This window comes from Mastigoproctus giganteus, chromosome 2 (genome assembly GCF_048544385.1).
Source record: "Mastigoproctus giganteus isolate SK-2022 chromosome 2, ASM4854438v1, whole genome shotgun sequence".
Classification (NCBI taxonomy): Eukaryota; Metazoa; Arthropoda; class Arachnida; order Uropygi; family Thelyphonidae; genus Mastigoproctus; species Mastigoproctus giganteus.
In genome coordinates this window covers 186684171-186700206 of record NC_143576.1, presented here as the reverse complement: position 1 = coordinate 186700206, position 16036 = coordinate 186684171, and the positions used below count along the sequence as shown (strand labels likewise).

The window sequence follows — 16036 nt, the reverse complement described above, 5'->3', positions numbered from 1 at the left end:
AAATTCAAAGGTCATCTGGATAGTACTTTCGGGTAAGGGAAGTGCATAGGATGACAGGTTTAATTTCCTTTTTTTTTTATTAATTATTATTATTTTATTTTTTTTTTTTATCATCGTTTTATTTGGGGTTTTTTTTTTTTTTTTGGCCGGTGCAGCATAAGCCATAGGCTTTCTTGCACCATGCGGCCATTACTAATACTAATACTAAAAAAACAACCTTTACACTATTCTAATTAGAGATAATTTGATTTTTTTTTTTTTGATTTAATAGTTCAAAGGGTAGACATACTTACGAAGTACTGAATGTGCATGAAAACCACTTATATGAGGAATTATTTTCTGACTGCATAAAAAAGACTGCAGGTAGCTGCAAAAGATTCATAAATATATTAATAATAAATTTTAAACTTATTAAGAATGCATAAATATACACTTCTTTCTAAATAGTGAATCTGTATGATTTGTAAAAATTATGTAGCAAACCCAGAAGAAAGTATTGGAAGAAGGGTGGGGGGGATAAAATATTCGCATTTATAATATATATTCAGTCATTTATACTGAGAACAAGGATACAACTATTTGAATTAACAAAAATGTCTGCACACAGTATTTGTTTACAATCCTGAGTTAATCCAAGTTTTTCAGCCTGAGCAAAAATCATAAGAACCATGGTCGAGCAATCAAAAGTCAAAAAAAAAAAAAAAAAAAAAAAGCCAAACAACAATCTAAGGTCTATACCTAACTAACAATTTAAAATCAAAATATACAGAATGAGCTGTTTAAAGCAAGCAATTATATAATGGCATGAGTATCAGTATAACATGTCCATAAATTGTGTGTACTTTAAAGTTGGACTGATTGTACATGTAAGATGATTAAAAAAAAAAAAAATTCTCCCGAATAAAAACTCACCAACTACATGACACATTTCAAATGCCTTTGCAAACAATTCCTCCAATCTGTGACTTGAATCAAATGCTGGATCTTTTACAAATGAGTGACAAGTGGCAAGGTCATAACATTACAGATGACACTTAAGATATATGTAGCATTAGTAAAGGCACATGATACAAGAAAGCATGCCTCATATAGCATCAGCCTAAAAAAAAAAAAAAACCTTCCCAATTCACCCATCCAGTCACTCCAAATGTTTGTCTAGTTCTGCCTTGAATCTATTTAAGCTTTCAACTTCTACGACAGATGGAAGTTTGTTCCAGCAATCAACCACTCACTGGCTAAAGGCAAACTCCCGCACATCGATCCTACAACTGTCTTTCCTCAATATCCTGAAAAAGGCCTCTGAGGTTGGGCAAATTCATATCTTAGCAATAAATAAACTCATACACCAACCATAAGAATAAGTATTTTACTGTAACTGAAAATTTACAAATTAAAATAAATAAAATTACTACACTATGTATTTACAAAAACTGATATTATAATAAATTAAATTATGTACATTGGGAAAACATTAAAACTGTAATAAAATCCTTGTAATAAAATATACTAAAATAAACCGGATTAAAAGCGATAAAAACGATAAGAAACCTGGAGCTTTCGGAAGCATCAGCTTCCTTCCTCAGCAGTAACAAAACTTCCTGCAACACTTCCTTATATAACAGGCTCACGGTACTTATACACGTGGTTCAGTCAGCAAATGGTCTGAACTGGAAGCGGAAACAGCTTGGGAGCGTGCCAAGCAAAACCGTTCATCCGTACTTAGGACAATGGTTTCAAACAGAGGATGCATACGCATACCTCTGTCCCTATTCATGATATTGTTGTCGGATGAACTGATTCGTAAGCTCTCGAGCCATTTACGGTCCCAAAACCCATGCACTCGAACAATAACCGCATCCTCTGGGGAGATTTGATGCTGCCTCTCCCAAAAATGCTCGGCCGCAGCAGACTTGTTGTAATCAGCAGTTTTTATAGCATTTTGCATGCTCTCCCAGACGATCCTTGAGCCGTCGTTTTGTCTCACCCACATAACATTCCTCACAATCCGGGCATTTTATCCTGTATACCACTCCACTACTCAGGTCCTTTGCTATTGGGTCTTTTACTTGGGACACAACTGTGTGCAACCTCCGCCCGGGAAGCTGCACACAGCGTGTTTTATAACCACGCAAAATTCTCGCTAGATGCTCAGTAACGCCCGGATAGTAAGGAATGTATGCGGTAGCCACAGGAATAAACGGTTCCTGACGGTTGGACTCTTCCTCTACTAAATCTGTCTATGATCCTCTGGGGGTATCCGCATTTTCTAAGGTCTGCTGTGACTCGTCTAATTTCACATACCTTGTCCTCAGAGGTAGTACAGTGTGACTCTGCTCTATCTAGTGGAGCCACACTATTCTTATGTTGTCCAGCTTGTGCTGAACTATAATGGGTGTACTGGCCTCTGCACATAGGTTTTTTATACACTGACGTTTTGAGCCTAGGGCCTATCCTAGAGACCAGTACATCCAAAAATGGAAGGGTACCTCCTGTCTCCACCTCTAAGGTAAATTGTATAAATTGGGAGAAGCTATTAAGCCAATGGAGTGCATCATCCTCTCTCTCTCTCTCTCTCCCCCCCCTTCTGGACCACGGTAAAGGTATCATCTACGTACTTCTTCCATTTCTTTATGGGAAACTGACATCCACCAAACACCCTGCCCTCTAACTTCCTCCATGGCCAAATTGGCCATGATGGCGCTAATGGGAGATCCCATGGCTGTACCGTAAACTTGTTTGTACATAACACCTTGGTACACCATAATGGTGCTGGCCAGACAAAGTTCCACACCAGAACAAATATCCTCTACATTTAAAAGTGATCTATTCCCAAAGAAACGTCATTACTCAACGCTTTTCTAACACAATATATTCCATGTTTAATAGGAATGCATGTGAATAGTGACACAACATCAAAGGAAATCATGCTCTCATTTTCATTTACAATCAAATCTTTCACAAAACCCACAAATTCTTTGCTGTCTTTTTACGTAGATGATATCTTTACTGTGGTCCAGAAGGGGAAAGAGGATGATGCACTCCATTGGCTTAATAGCTTCTCCCAATTTATACAATTTACCTCAGAGGTGGAGACAGGAGGTACCCTTCCATTCTTGGATGTACTGGTCTCTAGGATAGGCCCTAGGCTCAAAACTTCAGTGTATAAAAAACCTGTGTGCAGAGGCCAGTACACCCATTATAGTTCAGCACAAGCTGGACAACATAAGAATAGTGTGGCAAAAGCTCCACTAGATAGAGCAGAGTCACACTGTACTACCTCTGAGGACAAAGTATGTGAAATTAGACGAGTCACAGCAGACCTTAGAAAATGCGGATACCCCCAGAGGATCATAGACAGATTTAGTAGAGGAACAGAGTCCAACCGTCAGGAACCTTTTGTTCCTGTGGCTACCGCATACATTCCTTACTATCCAGGCGTTACTGAGCATCTAGCGAGAATTTTGTGTGGTTATAAAACACGCTGTGTGCAGCTTCCCGGGCGGAGGTTGCACACAGTTGTGTCCCAAGTAAAAGATCCAATAGCAAAGGACTTGAGTAGTGGAGTGGTATACAGGATAAAATGCCCAGATTGTTGGGAATGTTATGTGGGCGAGACAAAACGACGGCTCAAGGATCATCTGGGGGAGCATGCAAATGCTATAAAAACCGCTGATTACAACAAGTCTGCTGTGGCCGAGCATTTTTGGGAGAGGCAGCATCAAATCTCTCCACAGGATGCGGTTATTGTGGATCGAGCGCATGGGTTCTGGGACCGTAAATGGCTCGAGACCTTACGAATCAGTTCATTCGACAACAATATCATGAATAGGGACAGAGGTATGCATATGCATCCTCTGTTTGAAACCATTGTCCTAAGTATGGATGAACGGTTTTGATTGGCATGCTCCCGAGCTGTTTCCGCTTCCAGTTCAGACCATCCGCCAACTGAACCACGTGTATAAGTACCGTGAGCCTGTTATATAAGGAAGTGTTGCAGGAAGTTTTGTTACTGCTGAGGAAGGAAGCCGATGCTTCCGAAAGCTCCAGGTTTCTTATCGTTTTTATCGCTTTTAATCCGGTTTATTTTAGTATATTTTATTGCAAGGATTTTATTACAGTTTTAATGTACATAATTTAATTTATTATAATATCAGTTTTTGTAAATACATAGTGTAGTAATTTTATTTATTTTAATTTGTAAATTTTCAGTTACAGTAAAATACTTATTCTTATGGTTGGTGTATGAGTTTATTTATTGCTAAGATATGTCTTTTCTCAATTTGAATTTATGCACTCTCAGGCAATTATACTGAGCAAGAGGAAGAATCCCATCAGCATTGAGCATGCTCAAACCATTCAAATATTTTATACACCTCAATCAGATCATCTCGCAGGTGCCTAGTAGTCTCCAGACACTGAAATTTGCAAAACATAAGCCTTTCTTCATCAGAGCAACCCTTTGTTCCATTCACTAATATTGTTGCCCTTCTCTGTATTCATTCCAGCAGCTCTACATCCTGCTTAAAATAAGTCCTCCAGACCTGTATACAGTACTCAAAGTGTGGATTGACCACTGCCTTATACAAGGGGGTAATCACCTCCTTATCCCTGCTAGAAAAATTCCTGTATATCATTGACAAGACACCATGAACTACTCTTGCAGACCATCTGCACTGCTCAGAAAACTTCATATCTGGCTGCACAATTACATTCCCCAGGTCCTTGTCATTCTCTACCACTGTCAGTGCAGTACCACACAGTTGATACATTACTCTGCAGTTACTGCTTCCCATATGCAGCACTTTACATTTGTCAATGTTAAACTTCAGTTGCCACCTCTCAGCCCATCTGCTCAACTTTTCTAGATCCTGTTGCAGCAGCATACTGTCATTAGTGTCATTAACAACACTGCCGACCTTTGTATCATCTGCAAACTTGGACATTAAGCCTGATATATCATCATCAATATCATTAATAAATGATATTGATTATGATAACATCAGAAAACAACAATGGACCCAACACTGAGCTCTGGGGGACTCCACTAATAACATTAGTCCACAAAGAGCAGTGTCCATTGATTACCACTCTGTCATCTCCCACTCAACCATCCCTTTATCCAATAGCAGCAATTTGCCTCCAATGCTACACCGCACCAATTTGTGCAGCAGTCTTCCATGTGCAACAGTATCAAAAGCCTTAATAAGATCCAAATATATGATATCAAAATTATTCTTTGCATCCAGTTCCTTTTTGACCACATCATAATATCCAATCAAATTGGTCAGACAAGACTTCCCCTTAACAAACCCATATTGTGTCTGAGCTATAACTGAAGTCTTGTCTAGATAATCCTGCAGTGCTTCTTTAACCAGTGCCTCCATTAATTTCCCTGAAACAAAAGTTAAACTAACAGGTCTGTAATTACATGTGTCACCCTTTGATCCTCCTCCTTTGTGAATTGGGGTCACATCTGCACATCTCCAGTCCATGGGTAACTCCTCTGAGTCCAAGGAAGCTCTCATAATTATGGCTAAGGGTTTGTTTACTTCCTTTGCTGCCTCCTTTGAATATTTGAATGTACTTGATGATTGTGTGTCTTGTGAATGATATACAGGAATTTTTCTAGCAGGGATAAGGAGGTGATTATACCCTTGTATAAGGCAATGATCAGGCTACACCTTGAGTACTGCCTACAGGTCTGGAGGTGTCATTTCAGGAAGGATGTAGAGCTGCTGGAATGAGTACAGAGAAGGGTAATGAGATTGGTGAATGAAACAAAGGGTTTCTGTTACCGAGAAACACTTAAGTTCTTATTGAAATGAAATTATAATTCCTCAGAGCGGTTTAATTTCAGAATACACATACAAGTACGGTTAATATATAAATATAAAGAGCTTTCGGCTGAGTGGACAGCCTTCTTCAGTTAGAAAATATATTAAAATGGCAGTTGGAATGGAGATGTGCACTGCCAAGATGGTGCGTGAGGCTCATGGCTAATTGTTTGAGGTTGAAGTTTGTGGCTGTGACGTATGGTGGTGACGTGGCCAGCGTTTGTCTATGGACAGAATTATTGCTTCTGTGATGGGGTTAACTTGACAACCACTGTTCCTGTTCAAAGAGGTATCCGAGCATTTTATGTTTAACGATTCCAACCAGGTGCGCCTTAGGTAATGGTGGGACCTGTCCACAACCACGACATCGCGGTGTGGGTCAATGTCGTGGTGGGTTGTCCAGACATGCTCGGCGATAGCCGAGTGTTCCACATCTGCCAAACGGATCGCCCTTTTATGTTCTGAGAGATGTTTCTCGAGCCGACGTCCAGTCTCTCCAAAGTAGCAGCTAGTGCAGTCACGGCAAGAGATGCGATAGACCAAACCGCTCTGCAGAAGAGTGGGGACAGGTGTTTTCACGTTGGAAATGAGAGAACGCAGTTTCTTGCCTGGGAGTTGGATGCACTTTATCCCATGTGATTTTAGGATTCTACCGATCTGTTGTGACAGATTGGGGTAGTATGGGATAAATGCCCTCGTGGATGACTCGCCACTGTTGGCGTTGCTGTTGGTCATCACGTTGTCATGTGCCTGTAGGTCACACCTGTCAAGGATGTCGTTGGGATAGCCACACCTCACCGTGACATACAGCGTGCTTCAGCGAGCAAAGCAGCCCTACTAGTCGACCTTAAGGCTCTGATTCCCGATTCTATTTACACCAATGTAATCAATACCTTATTACCAGGCCGTCAGAGAATCAGATCGTTATTGTGCCCGACAAAAACGTAAGTTCAATACTTTAATTAATGAATCCCGTCAATTTCGTCGCCAGCATAATGCCCCTTCCACAGGTTGCACGGATTTCGTATTGAACCTGAGCAACAAGCAGTTATCTGCAGAACAAATAGACTTATTGACTCTTGGCATGACCTTTGCCGTTCTTCCAAAGTACCCACCGATCACTGACATCGCCTTGGGCGTGGAAACATGTTTATCACGCCTCCCAGAAGATGTGGCCAACGCAATTCGCTTAAAGACTGCAGCAGTTCTACACCATGCTCGCCCCATCTCTTCAAACCTCAGCCGTATGCAGATTTCTACCCGCAAGGTACTGAAACGGGATTCGTCCATCGTCATTCTACCGGCGGACAAAGGCCGTCGTACGGTTGTAATGAACCGCACTGATTACGTGGTGAAAGCCTTACTGCTTTTACAAGACACTTCCGTCTACAAACCCTTAATCGGTCCAACATATCATCCTGGAGTGTCCCTACTACACGGATTACAGGCTTCCCCTTCAACTCGAAACCAACGTCTTTGATACAAGTGACTTTCCACGGTTGGTTGCTACTGAGGAACACTATAAACAGGTATCGACTTTCGCGGAGCGCGTTTTCAAAAGAAGACAGGCGATACAAGGGAACAATCAGAACTGACTGGTTGGACTGGACGAACTGGGACTCAATCCACACTGTGATGTGCGTCATTAAACTGGAACCACGTGGTGGTCCACCACAAATGGACATGCCACTCTGGGCAATACTCACGCTTAAGTGTCATCAATATGTGTCTTCAATATGTGCCCTAAACTACCATCAACTCACCAGACCAGCATGGGCTCGAAAATGCCAGGGCCTTTGCCAAAATGGATATTAAACCATGTAAATACAGACTTTCACTCACCATGAGGCACCGCACTAGGTCAGGATTGAGCCCTGCGAGAGTGGATCCATCACAATTGAACAGTCCAAATCATGTGTCAACACTAGTATCTTCCTCACTAGGTCAGGATTGGGCCCTGCAAGTGTGGGATCTACTACATTTGGACGGTCCATAAACACGTAATGACTAAGTGACATACCTAGATATCCCTCACACTAGGTCAGGATTGGGCCCTGCAAGTGTGGGATGGCTTACCACGTAATACTAAGCTTATAACCATGTTAAAGGAAGGGAGAAAGGAGGGAAAAAAAAAAAAAAAGAGAATCTGGCTGCCTCCTCGTGGCGCGGTACGGGAGCGGGGGGTCGGGACTAGTTCTCCGCGGCCCCCTGCTGCTAAATGCCAGATGCCAGCCACAAACAACATACACAACACATTACACACACTAATGACAATTATAAATAGTAACCGCGATAGATAACTTAAATTCCGTAAAGGCTCGCGTACTTATCACTCACTAAATACTTACTATAATTATAAATCACACTCAAATCTTAAATCTTACATTCAACCTAAACTTAAACTAAAATTAAATTAAACCTAACTCTACCTCAAACCCGACTTAACTTCAGCTTAACTTAAAACTAAATTAAATTAGGAAACATCAACCATAAATTAAACTTATAACTTTAATTAAACAGTAACTCAAATCTAAGCTTAAACTTAAACCTAAACTACAACCTAAACTTAAACTCATCTATAACTTAAATTTAAACCTAAACCGAACCTACACTAATGTCAAAACCAGCTTCATAATTACTTAACTCAAACCCAAACTTGCCCACTAAATTAACTAACACTCAACTTAAACACACAACAGAACTTAAACTTTACTCAAACTTAACTTAACCCTAACCTAAAACTAAACACTAAACATTAACTTAAATTAACTAAAACACATTCAAACGATTTGATCTAAACTTCAACTTTAAACTTAACTCTAAACTTAAATTTTAATTAGATGAACTAAAAAAACGATTCTGCTGGCACACAATTAAGCTTAACGAACGGCGGACATAGGGGACACCCTGGAAACCGCCAGTAAACTACAAAAAATACTTTGAACTTTGAAACCCTTAACCATTAACCCCAGCAGAGCATTGGAACGATGGGAGTCAGAGGTGAATATCCTCATCAATAGTTGGCTCAAACAGGGGAAGATAACACAGTCAACACGTAATCACCTCCGTGCCTCCGGATGTCAGATCCCACGGTTTTACGGCCTGCCGAAGGTACACAAGGAAGACACACCACTAAGACCAATTGTATCCTGCTGTGGATCACCGACTTACGAGTTGTCTAAGTTTGTCTCGAGGCTTCTTTCTCCTCTAGTTGGCAAGACCACCTACACCGTCTCCAACAGTATTGAGTTCATAGAAAGGATCCGCACTATATCCATCTCACAAGATCAAGTCATGGCATCGTTCAATGTAATATCACTCTTTACCTCCATCCCAGTGGAACTTGCCATCTCTTGTGCAAAAAACAACTCTTGGACAATGATGAAACCCTTAGCGACAGAACCAGACTGACACCTGATGACATTTCCACCACCCTCAGACTGTGCTTAACAGGGGGTGCAATCATGTTTAGCGACTCAATTTACCAGCAGGTACATGGCATAGCCATGGGTTCCCCTGTCAGTTCAGTCACGGCAAACATCGTGATGGAGGAGTTAGAGGGACGTGCGTTTACACACGCACCAGATCACATCGCCTTTTGGTGTCGCTATGTAGACGATGTGTTCGTAGTTATCCCTAGAGACTCAGGTCAGCGAATCCTAACCCACCTCAACTCACTATCGCCCTTCATAAAATTCACGATCGAGCTGGAGTAGAACAACACCATACCATACCTAGATACCCTCGTCCGGCGCGAAGACACATGCTTGAAGACGACAGTTTATCGTAAACCTATGTGTGCTGGCCAATTTACCAACTTCCGGTCAGCACAAGCACGGGGTCACCTCCTCACCACTGCCCGAACCTTGCTAACTCGCGCCTGGACACACTCTAGCTCCGCAGGTGAAAGACGCACAGAGATCACCAGGGTCAAAGTGAACCTTGCGAGGTGTGGCTATCCCAACGACATCCTTGACAGGCGTGACCTACAGGCACGCGACAACGTGACGACCAACAGCAACGCCAACAGTGGCGAGTCATCCACGAGGGCATTTATCCCATACTACCCCAATCTGTCACACAGATCGGTAGAATCCTAAAAATCACATGGGATAAAGTGCATCCAACTCCCAGGCAAGAAACTGCGTTCTCTCATTTCCAACATGAAAACACCTGTCCCCACTCTTCTGCAGAGCGGTTTGGTCTATCGCATCTCTTGCCGTGACTGCACTAGCTGCTACTTTGGAGAGACTGGACGTCGGCTCGAGAAACGTCTCTCAGAACATAAAAGGGCGATCCGTTTGGCAGATGTGGAACACTCGGCTATCGCCGAGCATGTCTGGACAACCCACCATGACATTGACCCACACCGCGATGTCGTGGTTGTGGACAGGTCCCACCATTACCTAAGGCGCACCTGGTTGGAATCGTTAAACATAAAATGCTCGGATACCTCTTTGAACAGGAACAGTGGTTGTCAAGTTAACCCCATCACAGAAGCAATAATTCTGTCCATAGACAAACGCTGGCCACGTCACCACCATACATCACAGCCACAAACTTCAACCTCAAACAATTAGCCACGCGCCTCACGCACCATCTTGACAGTGCACATCGCCATTCCAACTGCCATTTTAATATATTTTCTAACTGAAGAAGGCTGTCCACTCAGCCGAAAGCTCTTTATATTTATATATTAACCGTACTTGTATGTGTATTCTGAAATTAAACCGCTCTTTATATTTATATATTAACCGTACTTGTATGTGTATTCTGAAATTAAACCGCTCTTTATATTTATATATTAACCGTACTTGTATGTGTATTCTGAAATTAAACCGCTCTGACGAATTATAATTTCATTTCAATAATATGAATCCAGAGCGCATAGGCCTCTTTCACCACACTTAAGTTCTGCAAATTGCAGCGGCTGGAGACCAGGCACCTACAAGGCAATCTGATTGAGGTGTATAAGGTCTTGAATGGTTTGAGCAAACTCAATGCCAATAGGATTCTTCCTCTTGCTCAGATTACTCACCTGAGGGGACATAAATTCAAATTGAGGAAATTTGAATTTATGGAATAGATGTGCAGAAATTTGCCTTTAGCCAGCAAAAAAGACTTTGGTTCTGTAAATTGCGGCATCCATAAATAAACCTGACTGAAGTGTTTAAAGCTTCAAATTTGGATTAGAACAGACAGGATAAGTGGCAAATTAGAAATTATGCTTTCGGTTAAGAAACACAGATTCTAAAACAGTACACACAACTGACATTGGATAGCAGTGTGATGTTGAGTCAGTCTAGTGTGACAAATGTAGAAAAAAAAAAAACAGTGGTATGTTAGAGGCCATATGACTGTGGCAAGTATAACAAACAACTAAAGATAAATATAATGGGCCAGAAGGTGCCACCTGACAAAGAATAAGGATACCATTAACATCCTTTATTCCTTTTTTTGGCTGATGCTGTATAAGCTTGCTTCCTTGCATTTTTTTTTTTTTTTTACTAGCCAGAGGGATAGGATACACTTAAATGGAAGGGTTGCAAGAATATTTACTGATGCTATCGAAACAGTGTTGGGCAGGTTGGAAAACAACTAGCTTGGAGGGGGAGGAGATAGAGAGATTAAAAGATTAATAGCAGCTGTAGGCAGTTTAAGTGATTCTTGCACTGCTTCTAATGGAAATGCAGCAGTCTAGAAAGCAAGGTGTCAGAGGATTACAAGGCCTGCTGGTGGTCCTCATGGAACAAGCATATACATGGGCTATGTTAGGATTACTAAGAGAAGTACACGTTTTATTGAATGTATACTAATGCTAGGAGTAAACTAAACAAATTTGATGAATTTGAGTTACTGGTTAAGTTATCAAATTGCAGCCATTAAGCCATCAAATTTCAGGGATACAAACAATCAATTTATTTACATGAAGCTTATCTTTTCTCACAGACAAAATAAAATTAATCATGTATATCTTGGCTCACATCTGGTGAGTATGGGCTTGGCACACCCAGGATCCTGAGCTGGATATCATCATTCTTCTCTTTCTTGGCGATTCCGTTTTACTTCTCTTTCTCAGGGTAACTCGGAAATTTTTTTTTAGCTGGTGCAGCATAAGCCTCAGGCTTCCTTGCACTATATGGCTAGTAATAATCTCCTCTCCTTTACAACATGATTTAGGGAATATGCAAAAGAAGTAATGTGGGTTAGTATACTGAAACAAATTAAAGCTCTTTGCAGATCATAGTTATGAAAAAATACAGAAGACTCGGAACAGGTAGGCTCAATTTTGAACACAGTTCAGTTCTTTTGAATAAACCTGTCAAAAAATATATCACCCTTCCAGCTAACTGGTTTCTTTTGCCCACAGCCTTAAAAGAGAACACTGAATACCTTTTGCCTTGGACAGAGTTCAATCAAAAAGAATAAAATATTTTATCCAAAAATTCAGATCTCCAAACAAGCAATGTTTTGGTTTTGTTTTGAGGGGAAAAAACCAAACTAGCTGTTTTAATTTTGTTTTTGAAGAAACAAATCAGCTGCATTTAAACAAAAAACCTGTATCTCTGGTGGATAAAGCTTTCAGAGAGAATGATTTGTTTCCTTTGTAAGCAGTTGGAAAGAAAAAAAAAAAATGATACTGGATTAAAAATTTTTGTTCAAAATATGCTTTTAGAAATAAAAACTGTAATGGTATGAACATATGTATTTTCCAAAAATCTTCTCTGCCCATTCAACAGGTGGGCAGGAGCAGCAGTGCGTAGCACACGCTTCTTGATTAGACTGGGGTTCAAGCCTGTGCCCACCAAATACGGAGGATGCGGAAAGGTCAGGGAATGACCACCGCATATCCCCGGAGCAATATGGCCTTAGTTGCTAATGCTCCTAAAAACCAAAACAACAACAACTGCCCATTCAAATGCTTCAGAAATGATTTAAAATGACAACCCTAAAAATTAAAAAGCATAATACAAGAACTCTCCGACTTATGTAATATTCGACTTACGGAATTTGACTTTACGTAAGTTTTTGTTGGTTGGTGCAAACTTAAAAAAATCATGGAAACATATTTTGCAACCCATAGTAATAAATGGAGGTATCGTGAAAATATCATAATGTAAACCCAATAACACACTTTTTTTTTTTTTTTGTAATTCGTTCCAAGTCCTTGGAAGTTGAAAATTTCGCTATATTACTAAGCTATTTATCTCTCTAAAATGTCATATTTGTAATGGAAATTGCACTACCCTTTCATTGTTATCATATGTTCCCATTATAAGAATCAATTCTGAACACCTTTGTGATATTTTTCTAAAGCATGTTTCTGGAAATCATGAACAAAAAACAATAAACACAATTTGCACTTTCCGGGCAGTAAACTCAATCTTATTGCATTTGCAATAATACCTATAACTGCAATTGTGTGGGTTTTTACACTATTATGGTGAAATGTGTTTCCCCTTCACTGAAATCTTCAATCACATAAAATTACCTATTACAATGATGAAGGAAAAGGGACCAACGGAAAGTGCAAGTGGTGGTAATGCCAGGAAATGAAACAAAATTGATTTAGAAATGAAGATGAAAATGATTAAGTATGAAGCAGGACAAAGTTTGTCATCTATTGCAAGGGAATTAGGTATCGCTGCTTCAACAGTGAATACTATTTTAAGGGACAATGCACGTATAAAAGAACATGTCAAAGGACCAACGCAATTAAGATCAACAGTGATCACAAAACGGTGTTCAGGTGCTATATTGAAGATGGAATAACTGATAATAATGTGGATGAAAAATCAGATTCAGAAGCGAGTGTCCCTGAGTCTAATGACCATTGAAGCAAAAGCAACAAGTATTTATAAAGATATTAACGATAAGTACAGCAAACCCCAACAAAAGTTCATGGCAAGCAATGGGTGGTTTAATAGGTTCAAGCATCATGCTGGTTTCCATAAAGTTAAAATATGCGGTGAAGTCACCAGTGCCGATTCTGCAGCTGCAGAGAAATTTTGTGATTTGTTGGAAAAAATTATTAATGAAGGCAGTTATTCAATGCAGCAAGTTTTTAACGTTGACAAGACTGTTCTGTATTTGAAAAAAATGCCATATCGAACATACATTGCCAAAGAGGAAAATCAATGCCAGGTTTCAAGGTCAAAAGATAGGGCCACACTCTTGCTTGGGACAAATGCAGCAGGAGATTACAGATTAAAACCACTGCTTGTGTACCATTCTGGAAATCCTCTGCATTTAAGGGCATCAATAAAGGCCACCCTACCCACGCATTTCCGATCAAACCAGAGAATATGGATAACAGTATCTCTCTTTGAGGATTGGTTTAAATGCTGCTTCATTCTCAAAGTTTAAAAATATTGTAAAGATGACGTTCCTTTCAAGATTTTGCTTCTATTAGATAATGCTCCTGGACATCCTATGCATTTAAATGATTTAAATTTGAACATGAGTCATATTTCTACCGCCAAACATGACTTCACTCATCCAGCCTATGGATCATCAGGGTGTTATTTCAAATTTAAAAGCATACTATTTACACACATTTGCTCAAGCATTGTCTGCAGTAGATGATGAGAAAATTTTGACATTAAGAGACTTTTGGAAATCTTACAATATTTACCACACCATCTTAAACATTAACAAGGGCTGGGCAGAAATTACTAAAAGTTGTTTAAATGGTGCATGGAAGAAAATATGCCCATGGCACGTAAAAGGCTTTTGAAGGATTTGTAACAGATGAATCATATGAAGAGGTTACAGATAAGACTGTAAAGGTTGCAGAGCTGCTTCAGTTGGAGATTGATGCCAAAGACATGGAGGAGTTAATAGAAGAAGAAGAGAAGGAATTATCTAACGAAGAACTTATTGACTTGCAGACAGCGATAGTCAAAGAAGAAACTGCTGACAAAGCTCAAGATGAACCAAATGAGAAGCTGAGACACTTCATCACCAGAGAGATGGCAATGGCATTTCGTGAAATTGCATTAGCAATGGTGAGGTTTGAGAAGATGGATCCTGACAGTGAACGATTCTTAAAAGTTAACAGAGGGGTGAATGATATTCTTGCTTGCTACAAAGAAATCTACGATGAAAAGAAAAAAAGCTACTGTCCGGTCATCCATTAATATGTTCTTTTGTATGGTTGAGCGGTCGACCCCTTCTAAATCTCTACAGCCCTCAACCTCCGCAGCGGCGTACTTATCAGCTGAAGACGTCGTTTCTGGCATCGATGTTATATTACGTTGTTAGGTTTTTAGGAGCATTAGCAACTAAGGCCATATTGCTCTGGGAATATGCGGTGGTCATTCCCTGACCTTTCCGCATTCTCCGTATTTGGTGGTACGGCTCGAACCCCAGTCTAATCAAGAAGTGTGTGCTACGCACTGCTGCTCCTTCCCACCTGGCTACGGAGGCGCCTCTGGCAACGATGCTCGAGAGGTAAAACTTACTGACGTTATGCCTGTCTCTCTTTTTTTGTAATTTTATAATTTTGAAATTTTTTTAAATTGCACGCTTTTGTAATTTTTCCTGCGCATGAGATAAGAAATTGAATAAATACAATAAATAATTCTATTTACATGTTCATTGAACATTTCTTTTTTGATTCAATCAATTCAGCGAGCACAGTTGTGAGTGCTATTCAAGCATGGGGGAAATTTCAACTTAAGTAGCGTTCCGCGGAACGCTACCCTTACGTAAGTTGGAGAGTTCCTGTATTACTGATCTTTATGTACGTTGAGAAAAATAAAGTAGCAATACTTACAAATATTTGTCTTTTATATTTGCATCTAAATGAATACATGACTGACCTAAAAAAATAATAGATATAAAAAAATACATACACATATATAAACTGTTCAGAAATGTACACTCTAAATATGAAAACTATTAAAAATGATTTAGTCATAAAAAAATTAAAACAAAATAACAATAATGATAGCAATAATTAGACATCAGATGAACAGACATCAAATAATATGCAAATAATGCATATTATTTGCGCTTTTAATCTTTAGGGCATATAAATAAATAAACAAATGATCATCACATATGAATATTACTAGCAACACTAGATATTTCATTAATTTATTAGTCTTCATCTGGCATTCAACTCAGAAAATGTGATTTCTGTCATTGAAAATATTAAAATAACATTTGCACGAAAAAACATGTCACTGATATTTTGC

At 39.7% G+C, this 16036-nt stretch overlaps 1 protein-coding gene across 1 annotated transcript in view; it reads right to left on the bottom strand.

Moving 5' to 3' along the window:
• The window catches only part of LOC150089839 (dihydrolipoyllysine-residue succinyltransferase component of 2-oxoglutarate dehydrogenase complex, mitochondrial), a 286282-nt gene that overhangs the window by 225215 nt on the left and 45031 nt on the right, over positions 1-16036 (bottom strand). Inside the window, exons 3-4 of the mRNA XM_090389672.1 lie at positions 15613-15658; positions 294-367 (exon numbers count right to left, since the gene is read on the bottom strand). Of these exons, the coding sequence (XP_090245798.1) occupies positions 294-367; positions 15613-15658 (120 nt within the window). The remainder of the gene's footprint in view (positions 1-293; positions 368-15612; positions 15659-16036) is intronic.